Source organism: Aedes aegypti, chromosome 1 (genome assembly GCF_002204515.2).
Source record: "Aedes aegypti strain LVP_AGWG chromosome 1, AaegL5.0 Primary Assembly, whole genome shotgun sequence".
In the NCBI taxonomy this organism is placed as follows: domain Eukaryota; kingdom Metazoa; phylum Arthropoda; class Insecta; order Diptera; family Culicidae; genus Aedes; species Aedes aegypti.
The window spans coordinates 69,911,489-69,931,574 of record NC_035107.1 but is presented as its reverse complement, the minus strand read 5'-3'; the positions used below and the strand labels follow the sequence as shown (position 1 = coordinate 69,931,574).

Below are 20,086 nucleotides of genomic sequence, written 5' to 3'. Positions count from 1 at the left end.
GGAAGAAGCTGTTGAAGACTGTTACTGGACGTAGAAGTTCAACTTTCTGATAAGAACTGTCGATGGTTCAAATAAGAGCAGTCCAGGCGTCTAGGAGAAGCTATTCTATAGAAGTTGTCTATAGTTCATCAAAAATCTCACCAAAACAAGTTTCTGTACAATACTATTAAGCATAATTCTTCCAGAATACAAAATTTTGAAGATCCAGATAGAACAAAACACGCTTTATCATATTTCCCAAGTTTTATTGAAAGGTTTAGCAAACAATTCACCGATCTGCACTTCCCAACCAATCTCCCCTAACCAAAAGCCTTCACCATGACCTTCGGATAGTCATTGTTGCACATGGTTCGGCTCTTCACATCTGCACACTCTTTGCAGCCCTTCTCTTTCGGGAAGAACAGCTTCGCCAGGTGGAACGACTTCTGATCCTCGTCCGTCGTCCCGTAGACCGTTTCGGAGTTAAACTTCCAACACCACACGACCACCAACGAGTTCTTCCCGATCTCCACCTCTTCCGGTTTGTAAAGCTTCAGTTTGTTGACCTGATCGAGGATCGTGTTGAGCACCTTCCGGCCCACCCACTTATTCTTTTTACCTTCCACGTACTTAACCATCTCCCACAGCACCAACCGATCCGTTTTAAGCTTCATGATCAGCTCGTGCATCTTGGTTTTCATCACGATCTGCGCGTAGCTGTCGATCGCCTCCGTATCGTTCATTTTCAGCCTCTCGAATATGTACTCGATCATGTCGACGTACATCTGCTTGGTCTGCTCCTCGATCTCTTCCTGCAGTTTGGCCATCTCCAGTTGCAGCTTGTTGATCTTCTCCACCATCTCTCCTTCGGCCTTGGAGGTGTCCTGATTCGCCTGCCGCTCGAAGATGTCCTTGTTCTTGGCGAGGTCGTTCAGCTTCTCTTCGAACGATTCTCGCAGTAGCTGGACCTCCATGTTGGAGACTCCTTGCGTTTTCAGGACCTCCATATCGGTGGCCACGGTTTTCAACATTTCTGTGAAATTCTTCAACATAGGACACGCAGCCAGGGTTGTACTGGGCAGGATGTCTTCGTTCGCTGCTTTGGCGCTTGAAGCACTTGAGATGGCCGCTTTCAGTTTGGTGAGGTCATCTTCACTCAGATTACACTGCTTGGCGGGATCTTCGGCTGGAATTGGGTGACTGGACACCAGAAGGATCGGGAAAAGCAGAAGAACGAGGATCTTCTTGGAAGGGGACATTGTGGTTGATGTCAAACTGAAGAGTCGTTTTTGGTTGATCTGTTGCCTGTAAAGGTCGACTGCAACTGAATATTGATCAGTAATCAATAGAGCCGGATTTGCAGATCATACGATCATATATAAGAGAAAACAGTAGAGATCATACACGTCTCCTCTTCAATTAAAGTGAAACCAACTTCCACCATAAGAATTAGTTTACTTCGAGTAAACAGTCCTTGACACAAAACACTTGTGACAGTAAAGTATCAGTTATCAGCAAACAAGATTGGTTTTATTACACAATAGGCTCCTCTGGTAAAGGCAGCTATTGATGCATATCGCTACGATGATAGTTGATTGATCATTGCACCTTTCAAGAAGCGGAGTGGCAGACGATCCACATTTTGAGCTTCTGCGGGAATTATTCTACGAGTTTACTTCCTTAGTAACAGTTTTGGTTTCATTACAATTTTTTAAATTCACTTTTGCTTTAAGACAGTTTTAAGCTGACTTAAGAGCAAAAGGATCTTGACGTTTCGCACAAGTCTTTCGCATGACACATTTAAGAAGTTATAAAGTTGGTTTGAAAGGTCGTTTCACAAACAGCTTGTATTGCTGTAGTGTTCTATGTTTAGATAGGACAAAACTGTCTTCTGCTTAGATTCATTACAACAACTGGTTCTCATTACAAAATACAGAAATCTTCCTAAGCCTTGTGGCAACGAGTCTGAGTCAAATTTCCGGTATGGTCCAGGATCCCTAAATACTGAAAAATTACTTGTGCTTTATCTTGAAGTGTTTTACATTGACAGATGGCACACGACAGATTTTTTCTGCCCGACTCAGAACATTTTGAAAAAGAAAGAGAGACAATCGAATTCCCATTGTTCAAAAGCACTATCAAGTGGTTTAATCATGGTTATATAACTGACTTGAAACCAAAAAATGAGTCATAAACCGCAACAAAACCAGATTTTTTGCTAAGGATATGTTGAATTGCTATGTATGAATACAGCTAAAATTGTGGGAAAAGTGGGTTTTAAAATAACAATATAAATAACTATTATTTTAATGTTTTATTAATAAAGTCTGTTCCCTAATTTCCTTCTGCACTTTGGTCAGTTCCGCCTGGAGCTTATTGATCTTTTCCGCCATTTGTCCCTGGGTCTGATCGAAGATTTCCTTGTTCTTGGCGATATCGTTTAGCTTTTCCTCGAATGACTCCCGCAGCAGCTGCGCCTCCATGTTGGTTACGCCTCGATCTTTCAGGGCCATCATACCATGAGCTACGGCTTTCAACATCGCGCTAGTCATGATCAACTTCGGACACTTGGTCAAATTGGGAAGAAGATCGTTGTTAACTGGTTGGGAACTTGACACAGTTGAAATGGCCGCTTTCAGTTTGACGAGCTCGTCTTCACACTTCTTGGAGGGATCTTCGTCCGGACGTGGGTAGCAGTTAACCAGAATAATCGGCAAAGCGAGAAGAACGATGATCAGGTCGAAAGGAGACATTGTGGATGACATCAAACTGAAGAGTCATCTACGGTTGATCTGTTTCCTATATAAGATCGAATCCAACGCCATGTTTACTGATGATCAATTTATCAGGATTTGCAGATTCAATAATCATGCATCAGGGGCAAGGAAAGAAATTGTACACTATTCCAATAACACCTGAGACACTGAAGAACCAGATGTCAGTAAACAGTAGCGGTCTTGAACGACCTGTTCATCTGGATAATGCAGCAATCAGTCCATAACGTTTGATCGTAAAAGGAGTGTTATCAAAGATCATCGGTTTATTAGTGATTCTGATATTGTAAGCTTATAGATTGTTCGTCTTCAAAGCAAAACTGTTGTCTTAGCCTAACTGCTGAAAGAATCAGTCCAAGCTTTTGAGAAAAGCAGTTCTAAATGTTTCAAAGACTGTCAACTCCAACTGGTTCCAGCAGCTGTTGTAGATTGAAACAGAAACTGTCAAGGCTTCCAGTACAATTTTTCCATAGTATAGAAAGAAGCTACTCCCATAGTATAGAAAGAAGGACTGCTTTTCTCAAAAGCTTGGACTGGCCATTGAAAACAACGTAAAAAGTTTAGCCAGTTCATGAAATAAAGCTGCATAAACTTCTCGGAAATTTGATGAATCTAGTGGAAGCTGTCTGTGCTTCTAGAAGAAGCAATCTTCGCTAGTGAAAGAAGAACTGTTCAAACTGTTCTTCAAGCCTCCAAATATGTTGTTATGAGAAGGTCATTGCTATCCGAGCTTCTGATCAGATTTTTCTGAAATAAATTATCCATGCTTTTGAAAGAAGCTGTTCAAACTGAAGGAAGATATACGGATTTTTGTCTTTTACCTCTAGATATAGATAAAGCGTTCGAACTGCTCTCTTTATAAAAGAAGTAATCCATACCCTTGGAAAAGTATACAAACAACAAAAGCTGTCATACTTTCAGAAAACAAAAGCTGTCATGGCAAAAGCAAAAGCTTCTGGAGGCAGCTGTGGAAACTTGATGTTGACTAAGCTTTTGGAAGCAGGTAACAAGCGCTACTTCTCTTTTTTTTTCGTTCGAATAGTTAAAAGAAGATATATATATACATTTGGATGGAGCAATATAAGCTCTTTCTGTTTCGAAATACGTTACTGAAAAAGCTATTTAAACTGCAAAAGGAAATTGTTTAAGCTACAAACATGTTGCTCATTAATCTAGATTCAGCTGTTTAAGTGTTTCAGAGAAGTAATCCGGACAAATTGAAGAAGTTGTCCAAATTCAAGAAAAAGAATGTCCAAATCCCAGAAAAAAATGCGTTGTCTGTGCTTTGGAAGCTTCCTGTTCAAGATTCTGATAGAATTTTTTTAAACTTTGGGAAAAAGCTGGCAAGTTTTCGAACACCTGGATAAAGTTGACCTTGCTATTGGAAGACTGCTCTTCAACCCTTCGAGAACAGTTGTTCAGACCATTGCAGTGGAAGAAGCTGTACAAACTTCAAGAAGCAATCATTCGAGCATTTTACCTAACAAGCGAAGGTCAAGATGGTTTTACACGGGGTTTTCAACCGGACTATTTTTGTTAGATTCTACATGTCGAAATATGAAAAACTTCAAAGCCTTTCGGGTGATGGACCAGTGGTGTAGCCAGGAGGGGCTCAGAAAGGGTCGATTTTGTACGAATATAATATTATCGAGTCAATTGAAAATTGGTCAAAAAGATTCATCTCACTATTTGTTACGATAGTAATGAACAGAATTGTCATTATTGTATGTTTGAAATGTATTTTTATGCCATTGGCGTATCTAACATGGAATATGGATACCAAAACAAATTTGGTTTTATTGAAATAGTATACTAACAAGGAACCCATCCTTTTTGCGCCTATGGCATGGAAAAATACATTTTAAACAAACATCAATGTCAATTCTGTTCACTATCATCACAATAATTACCGTAAAATGGGGTGAAGTTGATCACTTTTGAGCGATTCTGTTCTATAATTCCTAGTAGGATGCATGTATTCTCATCCAAATATTTTTAAAACCTGTACTGGTTGGATGTTTATCGAATTATAGAAACGAAATTTTTACGAATTGTTATCATAATAACAAAAATATATTTCAGAAATCAAAAAGTGGACTTTTTGATTCCGGGGTGAAGTTGATCAATTACTGTGACATGTTTCCTAGAATAAAGAGACATGCTAATTACTAAATTTGTGATCACTGATCCCGAATCAAGTCTCAAAAATCTTACAAGTTGTTGATAAATCGGTCAATTTTAGAATTAAATGTTGTGAAATCCAGAATACACCAAATAAAATGCCTAAAGGTATGCAATTTTCTTTGAAATTGGCAACTGGCTCACAAAAAGAACATTTTTATCTCTGAAAATGATTTTTTATCTTCAATGCAAATATAAAACTGGGTTCACAGAACATATATGGAAAGTACGAAACAGTTTGTTTAAATTATATCTTTATAAAGCCTTGGCAATAGACGAATGTTTGGGGTAGAACCCTTTAACAGTTCATCGAACATTTCCTTAAAAATCTGTTTTTCCATGGCATAACTATATTGAACGACGAACCGAATTCAGAAACATCAAGAGCAGCTATCAGGTCATACGATATGACACAACTTGTGATAATTGAAAACGGATAATAGCTCTCTTGGCAGTTCATACATGTGGGTACGGGAATGATCAACTTCCCCCCACTGATCAACTACACCCCGAATTACGGTACTAAAAAAAATATTTTTGTCAAATTTCCAATTAGCTCTATAATATAATATACGTACAAAATTGCCCCTTTCAGAGCCCCTCCTGACTACACCACTGGTCCATCACCCGAAAGGCTTTGGGGTTTTTTCATATTTCGACATGTAGAATCTTACAAAAATAGTCCAGTTGAAAACCCCGTGTAACACCATCGTGACCTTCCCTTGTAAGCTAATGGAGCTAAGCTATTGCTTGCAATAGCTGTCCAAACTGTTGAAAGTAGTTGCCTCAGCTTTTTTGTGAATAAAACAGGTCTAGACAGGAAAGTAAGTCCCAGGACGAATCGGCACTTTGAACAATCCTATTTGCTAGGATGGAACTGTTCTTGAAAATACAGCACAGCTATCTTAATAAAGCTATGTATTGGACTTGACCAGGCTATCAAAAGTTCTGGAAGCAGCTTTTCTAACTTCTGGAAGAAGATGGCTTCAAACTTCTCATCTGAATGCCAAAAAAGTTGCTCAAGCTTTTCTGATAAAACTATCCAAACTTGCAATTCAAACTGCTTCGGGCTTCTCAAGAAGCTGTATTGATATCAGAACATCAGAACAAAACTGTGCTGGTTTCTGTTGGAAATCGAAACTTCTAGAATTTGCAATCTAAGCTTCTGGAAGTAGAGTTCGATAAAAAATATTTAAACTTTTGGAAGTAGTTCGAAGGCTATTCGTACATCTGAATCGGGAATTAATCTGTTCAAACTGTTTGTGAGATCTGATAGGGATAAGTTTGCCTAATCTTGCTGAATGAAGCTGTTTGTGAGAGAAATAATATAAACAACTGGGAAAAGCTGTGCAAACTCTACAAAAAGTTGTACAGACTTGGAGAGATAGCTGTCCACTATTTGATGATAAGCAGGGTTCTGAATTTTCATATCAATGATGCGAAATCTACGATTTTTCGCACGTAAGGAGAATGCTTTTTTCGCTTCCTCACGTGAACATCTTTTATCGCTCACACTAATTTTCTCTGGAGCTACGATGGTGGATAACCGAAAATCACTCCACTCCGGGGATAATATATTTTTCACTCCATCATATTTTCGCTCACCAACTGCTCCCGAGAATTATCACAATGTGGATAAACAAAAACTAGTGCCGGCGACGGGATTCGAACCTAGAACATTGCTAAAAACAACCGCGATGCGTGCACGCTAACCATACTACCACACCAACTTGACGAAAGGAGTGGTTAATTTGGTGCATAAAAGCAACTGCTGCTTGTGACGATGCATACAGGAAAAGTTCTCCATGGATCGGAGAAAGAGAAAACAAACTTCTCACAGCTGCGGAAATGTGCAATTATCTATTTACGCTTTGTTTTGTAGACGGATAAAATCTCAAGGCAGCTAATCGCTGAAAATTGCTGTGAAGGATAAATCCATTATCGTGAGAGTGAGTGAGAATTCGGAAGCCTGATGATAAGTCATTTGAATTTTAGAAACAAAGCTATCAAAGTCACTACAAGAAGCTGTTCGAACATTTGTAACAAACGCACCAAGCTTTTGAAAAGCAGTTATTCAAGCTTTCGAAAGAAGTTGTTTAGACTGCTTGGAACAAAATCTCGATTACTTTTTCAAATCGACGTAAGTAACTTCAATACGGTTTTGAGAAAATTAATTCAGAAGAATCTCAACCTGTCTTTTAAAACTGTTTCAAAATGAATAACCTTCTCGACATTTTTTCGCCGTGTACATTGCTTAAATTTTGCATACAATGAGCTTGCGTTCAAAAACTAGGGAGTTCCTATTATTTCCCACAAATTTTGTATGACAAAATGATAAGCCGTTTTGTTCAGTTACTTGTGACGTTTTTCTACCAGTGTAAAATCGACTCAAGTAGTGTTTTGTTTTGATTCGTGGTTAAGTCACTTTATCTCTCCATACAGCGGAGCGGCGAAAGTAGTGGTTAGGTTGCGAAAGTTAAAAATCTTACTTTCGTCGTTTTGTAAATCCGGAAATTAAACGTTCTAAAAGTGAAAAATCGAATTTGTTTAGAGCGAAACGTGTAGAATTTCGCCTGTGAAACACGTAGAATCGATAAAGTTAAGTTGTATACTTTTTTCTTACTTGAGTCTGTTTGAATAAGGTTTTGAGAAATGTATAAGCTCCAGAAAGACAACCTCTTCGAGGCAATATACAGTATTGGACAAAACATTTGCAACTTTTTCGATTTTCCATACAAAATGACCAACTTTGGTAAGCTAGATCTTAGTTTTTTATGGACCGATTTGAATAAAATTTTCACAGAACATCAGATATAACTTGAATTTTAACATATATTTTTATATAATTTTTACAATCACAAGTTTATAAGTTATAACGGTTTAACTAAAGTGTAATTTTCGACGAAAAATTCAAAACTATTTATCTCAAAATCTGACAGCCCAACAAAAAAAAACTGTCTTGAGCAAACTTGTTCATCCCGTTAAAATCTACAACTTTGCTGAAGATACCATGAATCTATTCCTTCAAAATGTTTAGTTATGTCATTTATAAGTCACTTTAGTCAAACCGTTACTGCTTTTGACCTTGTGATTGGAAAAATCACTGAAAAATGTATGTTAAAATTCAAGTTATGTCTGATGTTCTGCCAAAATTTCACTTAAATCGGTCCATGTATAAAAAATCGAAAAAGTTGCAAATGTTTTGTCCAATACTGTAGCAGTATTGAGTTTCAAAAAATGGCTGTCCAAAACTAAAGGAGCTCAAGCTTCAAGCTTCTGAAACAAGATTTCAAGATTGTGACGAAATTTATGTAATGAGCTGCTCAAACATTTGGATAGTACTGTTCAAGCCGTCTAAATAAGCTGTTCAATCTTACGAGTGCTTGAAAGAAGTTATCCCAACTACAAAAAGATGCTGTCCAAGCATCAGAGAGAAGTTGTCCAAGCTCCTGTAGACGGCTGTACTAGATTCAGTCCAAGGTCGCTACAACAAACCGTCCGCACATCTCGAAGTAACAGACCAATCTGTTGAAAGAAATCTATTCAAAGTTTCGAAGAAAAAACCTGTCTAGACCGCTGAAAGAAGCATTTCGAACTTGAGGAAGAAGCTGTTTCGAACACAGAGAGAAGCCTTCCGAGTAAACGCACGATCTTATATGATAAGCGTACAAATGGGTGGAGGCGATATACGTACATTTTGCATGCAGCCTTATGGGGCTTGTACGTTAGCTTTCTGAGCATTTTGCCGTGAATATCTAGAAGATAATATTCGTAATAGAGCTATTCGCTACTAGTAAGGAAGAGATATTCTGAGTGGAAGATCTGTTCAAACTCTAGTAAGAATTTGACCAAACTCTTAGAAGTAGGTATCGAAGCTTCTGAAAGTAGATTTCCAACAGGAATTATCTTCAAGGCACTAGTAAAGGCCAAATATATTGTCCAAGCTTTTGAAAGGTGCTGTTGGCACTGATGCACTAAAATCTGAATAAAATTTCCCAATCGTTCGAACCAAGTTTAAAAATTTTGGAAATTTAACAAGATGTAGTGTTGAGGCGTTTTTAAAAGGCTGTTCGATCTGCAAGATAAGATCGCCTGCGAATTTGGACTAAGTTGTCTGACAAAAAGAAACGACTTAAACTATCAAAAACGTTCTAATCTTTTGAGGTTTAAATTATTCAACAAGAAGTTCTTGAAGCTCTTTGAAAATATTTGCTGGGCATCTGAAAGAAGCTGCTCAAGCTTTTGGAAGCAGTCCTTTTTTTTAAACAAGTTGTCTAGGCTTCTGCAAAAGTTGTCCTAAGCTACCATATAAACTATTCAACCTTCATGAAGAAGCTGACGAGAAGCTGTCAGAGACAGGCCTAGCTTTTGAAAAACAGCTATCCAAAATGCTGCCCGACTTTCATAAACAAGCTGTTTGAACGAAGAGATAAGTGTTTCTAGCTTCTAAATGGAGCTATCCGCCAGAAAAAAAATCAGTTCGCTGAGATAAAAATTACATAAGTACTCCAGAGAGATACTATCCGAACTTTTGGAAAAAGCTGATTAAGCTTCTGAAAGAAAATTCCAGGATATCTGCAAGAAGCAGATATTTCGGATAGAGCTGTCCAAGTTTCTAAAACAAGCAACTCAAACTGCTGGATAAAACTGTCCAAACTACTAGGAGAAGTTGTTCAAGGCTCTGCTAGAAAAAAAATAACCTTTACAAAAATCTCACATGAACCTGTTCAAACCGTTCAAACAGCTGGAAGAGGCAAACTGAGCATTCGTAAAATAGCTATTCAAGCTTCAGAGAAGCAGTCCAAGCTTATTGATTTAACTGGAAGAGCTTCTAAAAATCTGTTAAAGTGCAAGACTTTCAAGTAGAAGCTTTAGGCGATTCTAGGATAAGCTGCAAGATGTCCAAATAAATTCACTTTAGCTCCCACAAGAGAAAGAAGCATCTAAAGCTTTGAACAAAAGTTTTCCAAGCTACCGGAATAAGTTGTCTTGTGTTCAGACACTTGAAAAAAAAAAGTTTCTGAATGTCAGGGAGAAGATGTCTCAACCACAGAAAAAATCAAGCGAAAACAGTAGAGAGAAGCCGTTCAAGCGTCTGACTGATCCTATCTGGTAGGAAGAAGCTGTCTGGACTACTAAAAAAAGCAGTTCAACCATCTGAATGAAGCTGTCTTACATAACGAGGCTATCGAATGTTCTGAAGAACATCTTTTAGAAGGTTGTTTCAAACTTTTGTAAGAACGTACCTTCAACCTTCTGAAGATGATGATGCGAAAAAAGTTGCTCAAACTTTTCCGATAAAGCTGTTCAAACTTGTAGAAAAAGCTATTGAAATTGCTTCGGTTTCCTCACGAAGCTGTCTTGATATGAGAACAAAATTCAAAACTGTGCTAGTTTCTGGGAGAAGTACAAAAATCCAAAAGTCAAAACTTCTAGTATTCGTTATCTAAGCTACTAAAAGTAGATTTAGTAGCTTGTCCAGGCTTCTTGACAACTTAGTTATGCTTCAACGGGAAGCTGTTTGTAATTCGTCGATATTTTTGGGAGACGCTGTCCAAGCTTCTGTGGATCAAATAGGTTCAGGTTTGATGAAATATTGTTTGTATTTCGGGGAGATTCGATAATACTTCTAGGGACGCGTCCCTATCCTGTGAAAGATTCTGAAAATATCTTTGACAAATTTATATTGGCGGCATCGATCAGAGCTTTTGCAAGTTATCTTAATACAACTAGCCAAACATTAGGAAGAAGTTACGCTAGGTGAAAAATAAGCTGCCAAACGTCTGAAAGAAAATATCTGTTCTGCAAAAGAAGCAGTGCGAGCGACTGAATGAAGCAGTCGAACAGGACAAAGGTTTCGAAACTCCTGCTTAGAGCTCTCCAAACTTCTGTAAGAAGGTGTTTTTTTTATAATCTTACGAAAAAGGCTACTCTAAAGTAGTTCGATTTCTGAACAAAAGTTGTGTCGGTTTCTGGAAGAAGTCCAAATACCGCAAAGAAGTTGCCAAAGCTTCCAGAAGCTGCTGTCCATGCTTCTGCTAGAAGGTTTCTGATAAATACTGCTTAATTTTAGGAACAATCTTTGCCAGCTTCAAGAAGATTCTGACCGAACATCTACAGGGAGCTTTCGAGAGGAGAAGCTGTCCATGAGAAAAGGTTTCTGAGCTTCTTGGAGAAAATGGAATCTCTTTTCAAGCTTTTATAGATTATACAAGGTCAGGAATGCACAAAAAGGTCCAAAAAAGCTGTTAAATCTTTTTGAGCAAGTCGATAGAGTCTCTACTGTCTTTAAATCATGTGTATGCAATGTGAAACGCCAAGATATTGCAGGAAGATGACTTCTGTACACAATTGATTGGAATCTTGCAAAACATTCACAAAGTATCGCAAGGTTAGCAAGACAAGTATTTCTTTTGTGGTAAAAAATAAGCTGCCGGCGATTGCAAAATCTGACTCCAAATATGGAAGAAAACTAGAGAAGTTAATATAATATTAGAGTTTTATTCATCATCCATGTAGTTCCCACTTCAAAAGTTTCGAAGTGCCCAGACTACGATTTATTCCAAGCGAATCCCGTGATGACCGTCACCGGAAGGTTTGCCTTACATGGCTGCCGAGCCATTACTTCTCGTTCCGTTTTGTCCTTGTCATCTCGTTCGGGGTAGAACTTTTTCGCAAGCTGGAAAATCACTTCCATGTTTTCGCCATATTTACGGTAAAGTAGATCATTATTGACCGCCCAGCAGAGCAGAGTAGTCATATCGTAGCGACCGACGTTCTTTTCGTGGGGGTTGTCCACATCCAACTTGTTCAAGCGTTTTAAAATGGCGTCGAAGACGCCATCAATGAGTTCCTGATCCTTGGTGGCATTGACGTACTCGAGAGTGCCGAAGTACAAGCGACTGATCTTGGGCGTTTTCTCCGTTTTTGTTGCTGGACTTTGGAGATTGACACTAGTTATGAACAGAACAAATACTACGACGGTGAAGTACAGGCCCAAAGCGACCATCTTTGTGGAATGACAAGCTACACTGTGACTTGCTGCGCTATCCATTTGTGCTTTTACATTGCTTGGAGAGAGTTAGCACTGACGAAGGCTCATTAATATTGCAATATGTTGACTATTTGAACCGGCTGTCATTGGAGATTAATGATGACATATGTCATTTTGAAATGAGACAGATTATTGGAAAATACTTCAGCATTTCAAGTTTACCGAGATACTGCAGCGATGTGTTAAATGTGCTGATGTTATATTGTATTGCAACGTAGCATGCAGTTAGATGGATATCCAGAAGCAAACAACATGGCCGACCTACTCTGGAAACTTCAAGCTTCATCGACAGGAAACTGTTCCTAGTTCTATAGGAGGCTGATCTGTCTTCTTTCTACATTAATTTGTTCGTATGTGTCTTACTCCTGCAGGACGACTCGTGGTTATCGGAAGTTGTCAACGCTTCTAAGGAAACTCTGTTCTAAAAAGAAAGCTTCTCACACTTCTAATAGAAAATTGTTCGTTCAGCTACAGTCGCCTCTCCACATCTCGATATCGAAGGGACCATCGAGATAGGGAGAGATCAAGACAAAGAAGAAATTTTTGATGAATACTACACTGAACGGAATCTCCCGCCGCAAATTGAATGATTCCTAATTCACTTGGCTGCAAATCTCAATATTCCTCAAACTGAATGAATGTGAAAACATATGATGCATCCAACGACCATTGAACAAAAATCATCCAACTCTAGGATGATTTTCAATTTACAAACGAATGAAAATAAGTAGCTTATTGAATATTGGTAACACAGATGAAAAACATCTATTCTATGACGGATTTTAATTTCTTCCATGTCCCATATCGAAAATCATTCAATTTTCGTCTAAAATAACATATGGATACCAAATGATCCAAGTTATCAAATCATCCTTGTAAATTGTAAACAAATATGGTGGTAGCAACGTGGTGCGGTCGGTATTTACGAGTGAATATAACTAGGTAAGTGCATGTTGTTAGTAATAATTGTGCAAACTCATCTTTTCTTAGCATGTGTTTATCAACCTATAGGACACACGATTCGCTGATACCCCACAACCCGCTGATTTAAATAATGCATAAATCGCTTATGTTTTGGATTGAATCATGAAGCTGTGTTTAGATTATCGAAGTGTTTGTAACACAAAAACTTATGTTCCTGCAGGCAATTCTAGACGATGTTTTGACGTAGGACTACGTCTTTGTTTTCTATATTGGGGTGCACTTTAAAAGTACATGTGTACTTTAAGACATGTAACGAAATTAGGGGAGATTTTGAACGTTAATAACTCAGTTGTTTATGAACCAATTATTACGATTTTAGTATCATTCGATCAGAAATGTATCTACGCATCGTTAGTAATATATCCGATAAGTGAATTTTGTTGTTAAACTATTGAAAATTTGATAAATGTTGACCTCTTTCTTATCCAACCAATCACGTTCGAGCACTTTTCGACGGTGTCGCTTCCCACTATAAAAGCAAACGAGTCCCTGCTTCTTCCCTCAGTCTTCTTTTTGCGGTCGGACTGTGAACACGGTCGGGCGAGTCATTCTCGCTTTGCTTTTGCACCCGCGTCACAGTCCAATTTGTGTCGTCGGAAGAGGAAGACGCAAGATTGATTTGCGTTGGCGATGACGATGGCTTGGGCGCTTCTCCGAGCGGCAAACTACTGCTGCTCGGAGAAGCGTCCAAGCCATCGTCGTCGCCGCCACCAATTTATCCGCGCTCCCAGATTTCGACTCGTGATCGGTGGTCAAGAAGCAAGCCCGTTAGGAACCAGAAACCAGAAGCCCCCAGAGTTGCTGATCCGAGGAGATGCTGCTAATCAAGCGTCGGAATCGCTCGAGATTCCAAGAGTGAGCATCGTTTCCAGATTTCGACACGTGCCCGTGGATCCACTACTCGTTGCTGTTGCTGTTTGCGTTGAGGATTTCCCGTTTGATCATTGCAATCAAGTGATAACTTCCCGCAGTGCTATTTATCTGCCATCGGACCTTGTCAGGACCATCAAATTTGTGGAAAAGAGTTGAAGGAATAATATTTCCGACCTTATTAGATCTTATATTTCTCAATCAATCCGCAGCTTCATACAAAATTTAATTTGTTATGAATAATTGACTATGCGTGGACGCTGCTGCTGTGCCGTCGGGGTGAGTGCTCAACATTTCACAACGATTGTAAACTAGAGTGCCAACAGTGTCTTTGATTTGCCATATTTTATGGGAGCATTTCGATTATGAAAATTATCACATGTAACAAAATTGCGTCATATTTAGAATGGTTTTGAAGAGAAATTCTGATAGTACAATTTTCATCATTTTGGCACGCATTAATCAGAAATTCACCTTCATACTAAGGAAAACTATTGATTATCAATAGCTATCTATAGAATATTTAGTAAATGTCAACCCTTCCAACTATTCATGTTCAATCAATTTCTCACGCATTATCATTTTCCGCAATTTTCAAGTAATTCTTAGCCCAACACATTATAGGCACATACCCATTTTCCAGATTGGTCGACTAGAAAGAGAAGAGCACTAATGGGAGGAGCATAATCTGCTAATCTAAGGGTATATAGCATGCTTCCTTCTTTGGATTTGGTTTCATTCCGTTTCGACTTCCGAGCTGGCAAGAGCTCCTCCGAACATGCTTAGCGAGGAGCACCTCGTAGCCAGAAGCCTGCTGAGCTGTTGATCAGCATCTGGTTTATGAGATTTCGGCACGTGATAAAATCATCTGTGGTGCAGTCAAGAATCAAGCCCGTTAGGCATCATTACTGCTATTATTAGACAAATCGAGCGTCCGGCTTGTGGTATCGCTCAAGATTTCAAACTTAAGCTACGTTTTCAGATTTCGACTTCAGCCGTGTGATCTAATACCTGTTGCTGATGTGTGCCATCCACACCACGAAGCATTCAACTGGTTCGTCTTATAAGCAGAGAACTTATACAAATTTCTACACTTGCGTTGGGGATTCTTCGTTTAACCATGGCAATCAACTGATAACATCCTGTAGTGCGATTCATCTATTACAGCATCCGAGCTAACAAAGCCTTTGGCTCTTTTCAGTGCCACCAAATGTGTGTAAGAGAGTTAACAGAGTAATATTTCCGACTTAATTTATCACATTGCCAAGCAATGAATAATATTTCTCTCAAACCATAAGATCAACAAAGCGATGACTGAAGCTTTCATTATAATCCTCGAATAACTTCTTTCCAATGCTATGATATATTTCATAGGAGGTTACTAATATAATTTCAAAATGATCATACAACCTGAAGTGAAATTTCACATTTTCATAGATAAATATGACGAATTCATCGGATAAAGATAATGTATATTTGGGACATGATTAAACGTACACTTGGCTGCAAATCGTTATATGTATAAATATTCACGAAAGTTTCGAGCACTGAAAACAATATGAAGTCAAAACGAGCAACAAGAACGACATCAAATTCAGTTAAATTAACCATCGTGGTCCTACGTCACCAGTTCGTACAACCCCATAGGGATGTACCCTTATAGTTTTTGAAACTAACGATAGAATAAACTTATTAATCTTACGTAAAACCATCAAATATTGGTCATTATTTTTGGAATTCAAATTATTCTAAATGATGAACAAGCATAGCAGGGTTTGTTTACATGTTCATATGAAAATCATTCAATTTCATCCATCTTCTAGGAAGCCTAAAATCCTTTCAAGATTGGATGATTTTCATTCAGCGCGATTTGTAAACAGATGATATCCACAAAGATGAAAATCATCTTGAATGTGTCTGAAAATAGGTTTGGGGCTCGGATGAGCCAAAATTCATTCAACTTGTGGCGGGAGATTCCGTTCAGTGTAGATTGAAAAACACTCCGTTGCCAAGAAAGTAATACACAAACAAACGTCATTTCGCGCTCCTAATTTGTTTTGAATCCCAAAATGTTGGTCTAGTAACCTTCGATATTGGTCATATCGACATACGGAGAGAAAATTGAGAACGAAAAATGAACAGAAACACATCGAGATATGGAGATATCGAGATAAAGGAGGATATCGAGATATGGAGAGTGAAAATGTATGCAGACTGAAGGGACTTATGAAATCATCGACATAGGGAGAGATATCGAGATGTAGAACATCGAGATGTGGAGAGTCGACTGTACATGTAAATCACTTTTTGCATCTGAATGGAACTTTGAGGAGACTAAAAGTTTATACATACAGGTACCTAGTAGTTTTTTTTTAAACATTAGTAGCTGAACAATAGTCTACTAAAAACAGAAAAAAGATTAAGGGCCCTATTCTATAAGTCGAGTCGATCAAAAACGACTCGACTGGAGTCACTGTCGACCAAAAATTTCGCTCGACTTGGCTCTGTCACTCGAGTTTATCGACAGTTGTCACTCTATGTGACTGGATTACTATGGGAGTCGACGGGTGACATCTGAAATATGCATGCTTACTTTGATCGACAATGACTTCAGACGAGTCACATGATTTCGCTCGAATTACAAAATAGACCCCTAAGAGTGATTTGTTCAACTCCTATTCAACAAAAATGTTTGTTGGGATTAATGCCTTTGAAAACTCGAGTAGGGTAACAAGTCGGCCATTGTGACGGTCATCTTTGGATTTTCACCGAACCCTTGTAAAATTCCTGAGAGCACTATCAACTTCCTGATGATAAGAGCATTGGCGGATTATTGAGAGGATCTATGGTATACATCTGGTGTGATCGTTTGCAAAATATCATTTGGCGTACGCCTTGAATATTTCAATGAGTTTCTGGTTGAATCTTTTACAAAATTCAGTTGAGAATGAGCGAATGCTCCCTAGAATGGTCTAATAGGGACCATCGATGGTTTCTTGTCGAGATCTTGGAAATTCTCTTACCCGACCGTTTTCTTGACAGATTTTAGTAACACATTTGACAGTGATATCCTCTGCAGTTCTGATAAGATCTCTAATTGGCTCATCCTAAAACATTTTAATTACGATTAAACATGTTTGCGGCTAACCAAACGAGTGAAAGTTTTAACAATTACCCTAAAACTAGACATATAACATATATTTTGCAATTGAATTAATCGAATCGAACTCATGACTCGCAATGTGCTAGATAAGGCGCAGAAGGCAGTCTGAATTTGATTTCAACTCAATCACGTGTTCCTCTTTCGCAAGGTGCACTTCTTGTCTAAAGAACTTTTGAAGTTCGTGGAAGTATTCTTCCCAATTTTAAGGTAGATTTCTGTCGATGTTGCTTGAAAAGTTTTGCCAGATTATAGATTGCTTTTAAAGGATTGTATTCCAGTTAATACATCCTTCTGCAAACAGAATTAATATCATATCTCGATACATCCAGATTTAAGACAAACTTGAATCTTTGATTCCATCAGGAAGATTTATGACTTTTAAGAGAGCCTATTTGGAACATATCTAGAATATTTGTCGTATCTGAACAATAAATGTGTATCACAACTACGGTTGGAAAATTCGAGGAAAGTAGCTCATTGGGTATTATTGATATGTCTACTAATGTTTCGTGAAAGTCGGATATAGAAGGGAAGCTTGGCAAACGTAGGGCGGTATTCTGATCTGGCCTTCAAGAATATTGAACAAGCTGATTGGTGTCAATTTAGAAGGCATCAATTAAAGTCTTAGCTACAACGTTATCAACTTTAGTCTCGATAGATTCAGTTGAGATTTTAGGGGCCTATTTTGTAAATAGAGCAGATTCATGTGACTCGTCTGCATTCACTGTCGAACACAGTAGGTATGCATATTTCAGAAGTCACCATAGTAATCCTGTCACATAGAGTGACAACTGCCGAAAAATTTGAGTGACAGAGTCGTGTAGAGCGAAATTTTTGGTCGACAATGACTCCGGTCGAGTCGTTTTTGATCGAATCGACTTACAAAATAGATCCCTTAGGGGTTTATTTTGTAATTCGAGCGAATTTACGTGACTCGTCTGTAGTCATTGTCGATCTAAGTAAGCATGCATATTTCAGATGTCACCCGTCGACTCCCATAAACCTATGGACTTATGCACGGGTTCATTATTTGACGTTTTAGCGGTGCCGTGTTATCAATGTCACAATGGAAAGTAATGAATTCGGCACCGCTCAAACGTCAAATAAGTGATCTCGTGCATCGGTCCATGCACGAGTTCACGAATTTGACGTTTGAGCGGTGCCGAGTTCACTTGTTGCCATGGTCACGTAAATAGCACAGCACCGCTCAAACGTCAGATAGTGAACTCGTGCATCGGTCCATAGTAATCCAGTCACATAGAGTGACAACTGTCGATAAACTCGAGTAACAGAGCCAAGTCGAGCAAAATTTTTGGTCGACAGTGACTCCAGTCGAGTCGTTTTTGATCGACTCGACTTATAAAATAAGGCCCTTAGTCTCCTAGAATTATTTTAGCAGTATGTATTGAAATAAGTATTGAAGAACTGCTATTCCTCTTCAGTGTAATTTCTATAAGGGCTGGAGGATATTTGGAGGAATTGAGGGGGCTATTTTGTAAATCGAGAAGATTCATGTGACTCGTCTGTATTCATTGTCGATCAAAGCAAGCATGCATATTTCAGATGTCACCCGTCGACTCCCATAGTAATCCAGTCACATAGAGTGACAACTGTCGAAAAACTCGAGTGACAGAGCTGAGTCGAGCGAATTTTTCGGTCGACAGTGACACTAGTCGAGTCATTTTGATCGACTCGACTTATAAAATAGACCCCTGAACGATATTTTTATTATTGGGAGATTTACGGAGAGAACTATCGGGAATTTTATTGCCATTTTTAGGTAGTTTATTTATTATGAGGTCTAATTTGTAATTCGAACGAATTCACATGACTCGTCTGTAGTCATTGTCGATCAAAGTAAACTCGAGTAACAGAGCCAAGTCGAGCGAAATTTTTGGTCGACAGTGACTCCAGTCGAATCGTTTTTGATCGACTCGACTTATAAAATAGGGCCCTATATTTTACTGATGTTAAGTTCCCATAGCGAGACCTTTATCAAGATTCTAGTGACAATAGCCTTGGTGGATTATTGACTAAATTAATGGTACTTGTCTGGTGTTCGCGTACGCTTTGTATTATCTTAATGATTTTCTGATATAATCTTTTACTAAATTATGTTGACAATAAACGAAAGCTTATTCAGATCTCTAGGGAGAACTTCAAATGAACTTTGACGGATTATTTGACGAGATATTAAGAGTTATCTTGCTCGAAAATGTCTTTGAAAGATTTTAGCTACACATTTGACATGTCGCAACGCGAATTTGTAGTGAGATCTTTGACAGTTTACTGATAAGATCTCTCGTCTGATATCGTTTGAAATGTCTTGGCAGATTACGCAACGGAAAAAAAAATATTTGTCTCAAGTACCAACATATAACCATTCAACTTGATTTGAAGTCTCTGAATCTATTACCGTTTCCACAAATGCATCAAAAGCACATATGGTTTTGAATCAACGCAGTTCATAATGATTTTATCACTTAAAACGTACAGTCACCCCACAGTTGTGGATAGCACACAGATATGGATCAGAGTTGGATTAAAACGGGGATATCTCATCAAATAGAGTTGCAATTACCCAAAACACATTTTCTATATGCGAACCATAAATCTGTACAGCATCGCAATCAATTATAGTATGCTTAAGCATATTTTTGCCGTCCGTAGAAAATAAAATGTCAACCGTATTCCCAGAAGCGTTGATTCATAATTGTGGGGCATTGAAACCCATACCACAGTTATGAATCAAAGACGATTTCGAAACAAACGCCAAAACGTATGCTTTCACTAGCACACCATTCGTTTACCTCGCAGATAAATTGCTGCTATAGTGTTTTGATCCATAATATGAGTCGATTTGATCCATAATAAGAATGCTCCTCTCCCACTGATCCACATTGTTTGAAATTTCTGTCGAAATCGACACTTTTTCGTAAATAATCTGGTATTTTGATGTGCATTCTCAAAAACAACTATATTCTGCAGTGCCAGGGAGGTAATTTCATTTTGTACGTCTCCATGTTTTTTAATCATATTTTGTTCTGAAAAATGGCCCTTAGTTGATCCATAACTGTGGGG

General features: G+C 38.4%; 4 protein-coding genes across 8 annotated transcripts in view; all 4 read right to left on the bottom strand.

Annotated features, from left to right (window-relative positions):
- LOC5578628 (serine-rich adhesin for platelets) overlaps positions 1–20,086 on the bottom strand; it is a 550,189-nt gene that overhangs the window by 11,194 nt on the left and 518,909 nt on the right. The gene's annotated exons all lie outside the window — the stretch shown is intronic.
- Positions 225–1,361, bottom strand: LOC5578630. Its single transcript, XM_001657004.2, has one exon. The coding sequence runs from the start codon at positions 1,236–1,238 to the stop codon at positions 300–302; it is 939 nt and encodes a 312-aa protein (XP_001657054.2). The 5' UTR covers positions 1,239–1,361; the 3' UTR covers positions 225–299.
- LOC110674832 lies at positions 2,279–2,795 on the bottom strand. Its single transcript, XM_021839301.1, has one exon. The coding sequence runs from the start codon at positions 2,742–2,744 to the stop codon at positions 2,286–2,288; it is 459 nt and encodes a 152-aa protein (XP_021694993.1). The 5' UTR covers positions 2,745–2,795; the 3' UTR covers positions 2,279–2,285.
- LOC5578629 lies at positions 11,416–12,003 on the bottom strand. Its single transcript, XM_021839292.1, has 2 exons — positions 11,572–12,003; positions 11,416–11,507 (listed from the first exon to the last, which is right to left on the bottom strand). The coding sequence occupies exons 1-2, from the start codon at positions 11,986–11,988 to the stop codon at positions 11,442–11,444; spliced, it is 483 nt and encodes a 160-aa protein (XP_021694984.1). The 5' UTR covers positions 11,989–12,003; the 3' UTR covers positions 11,416–11,441.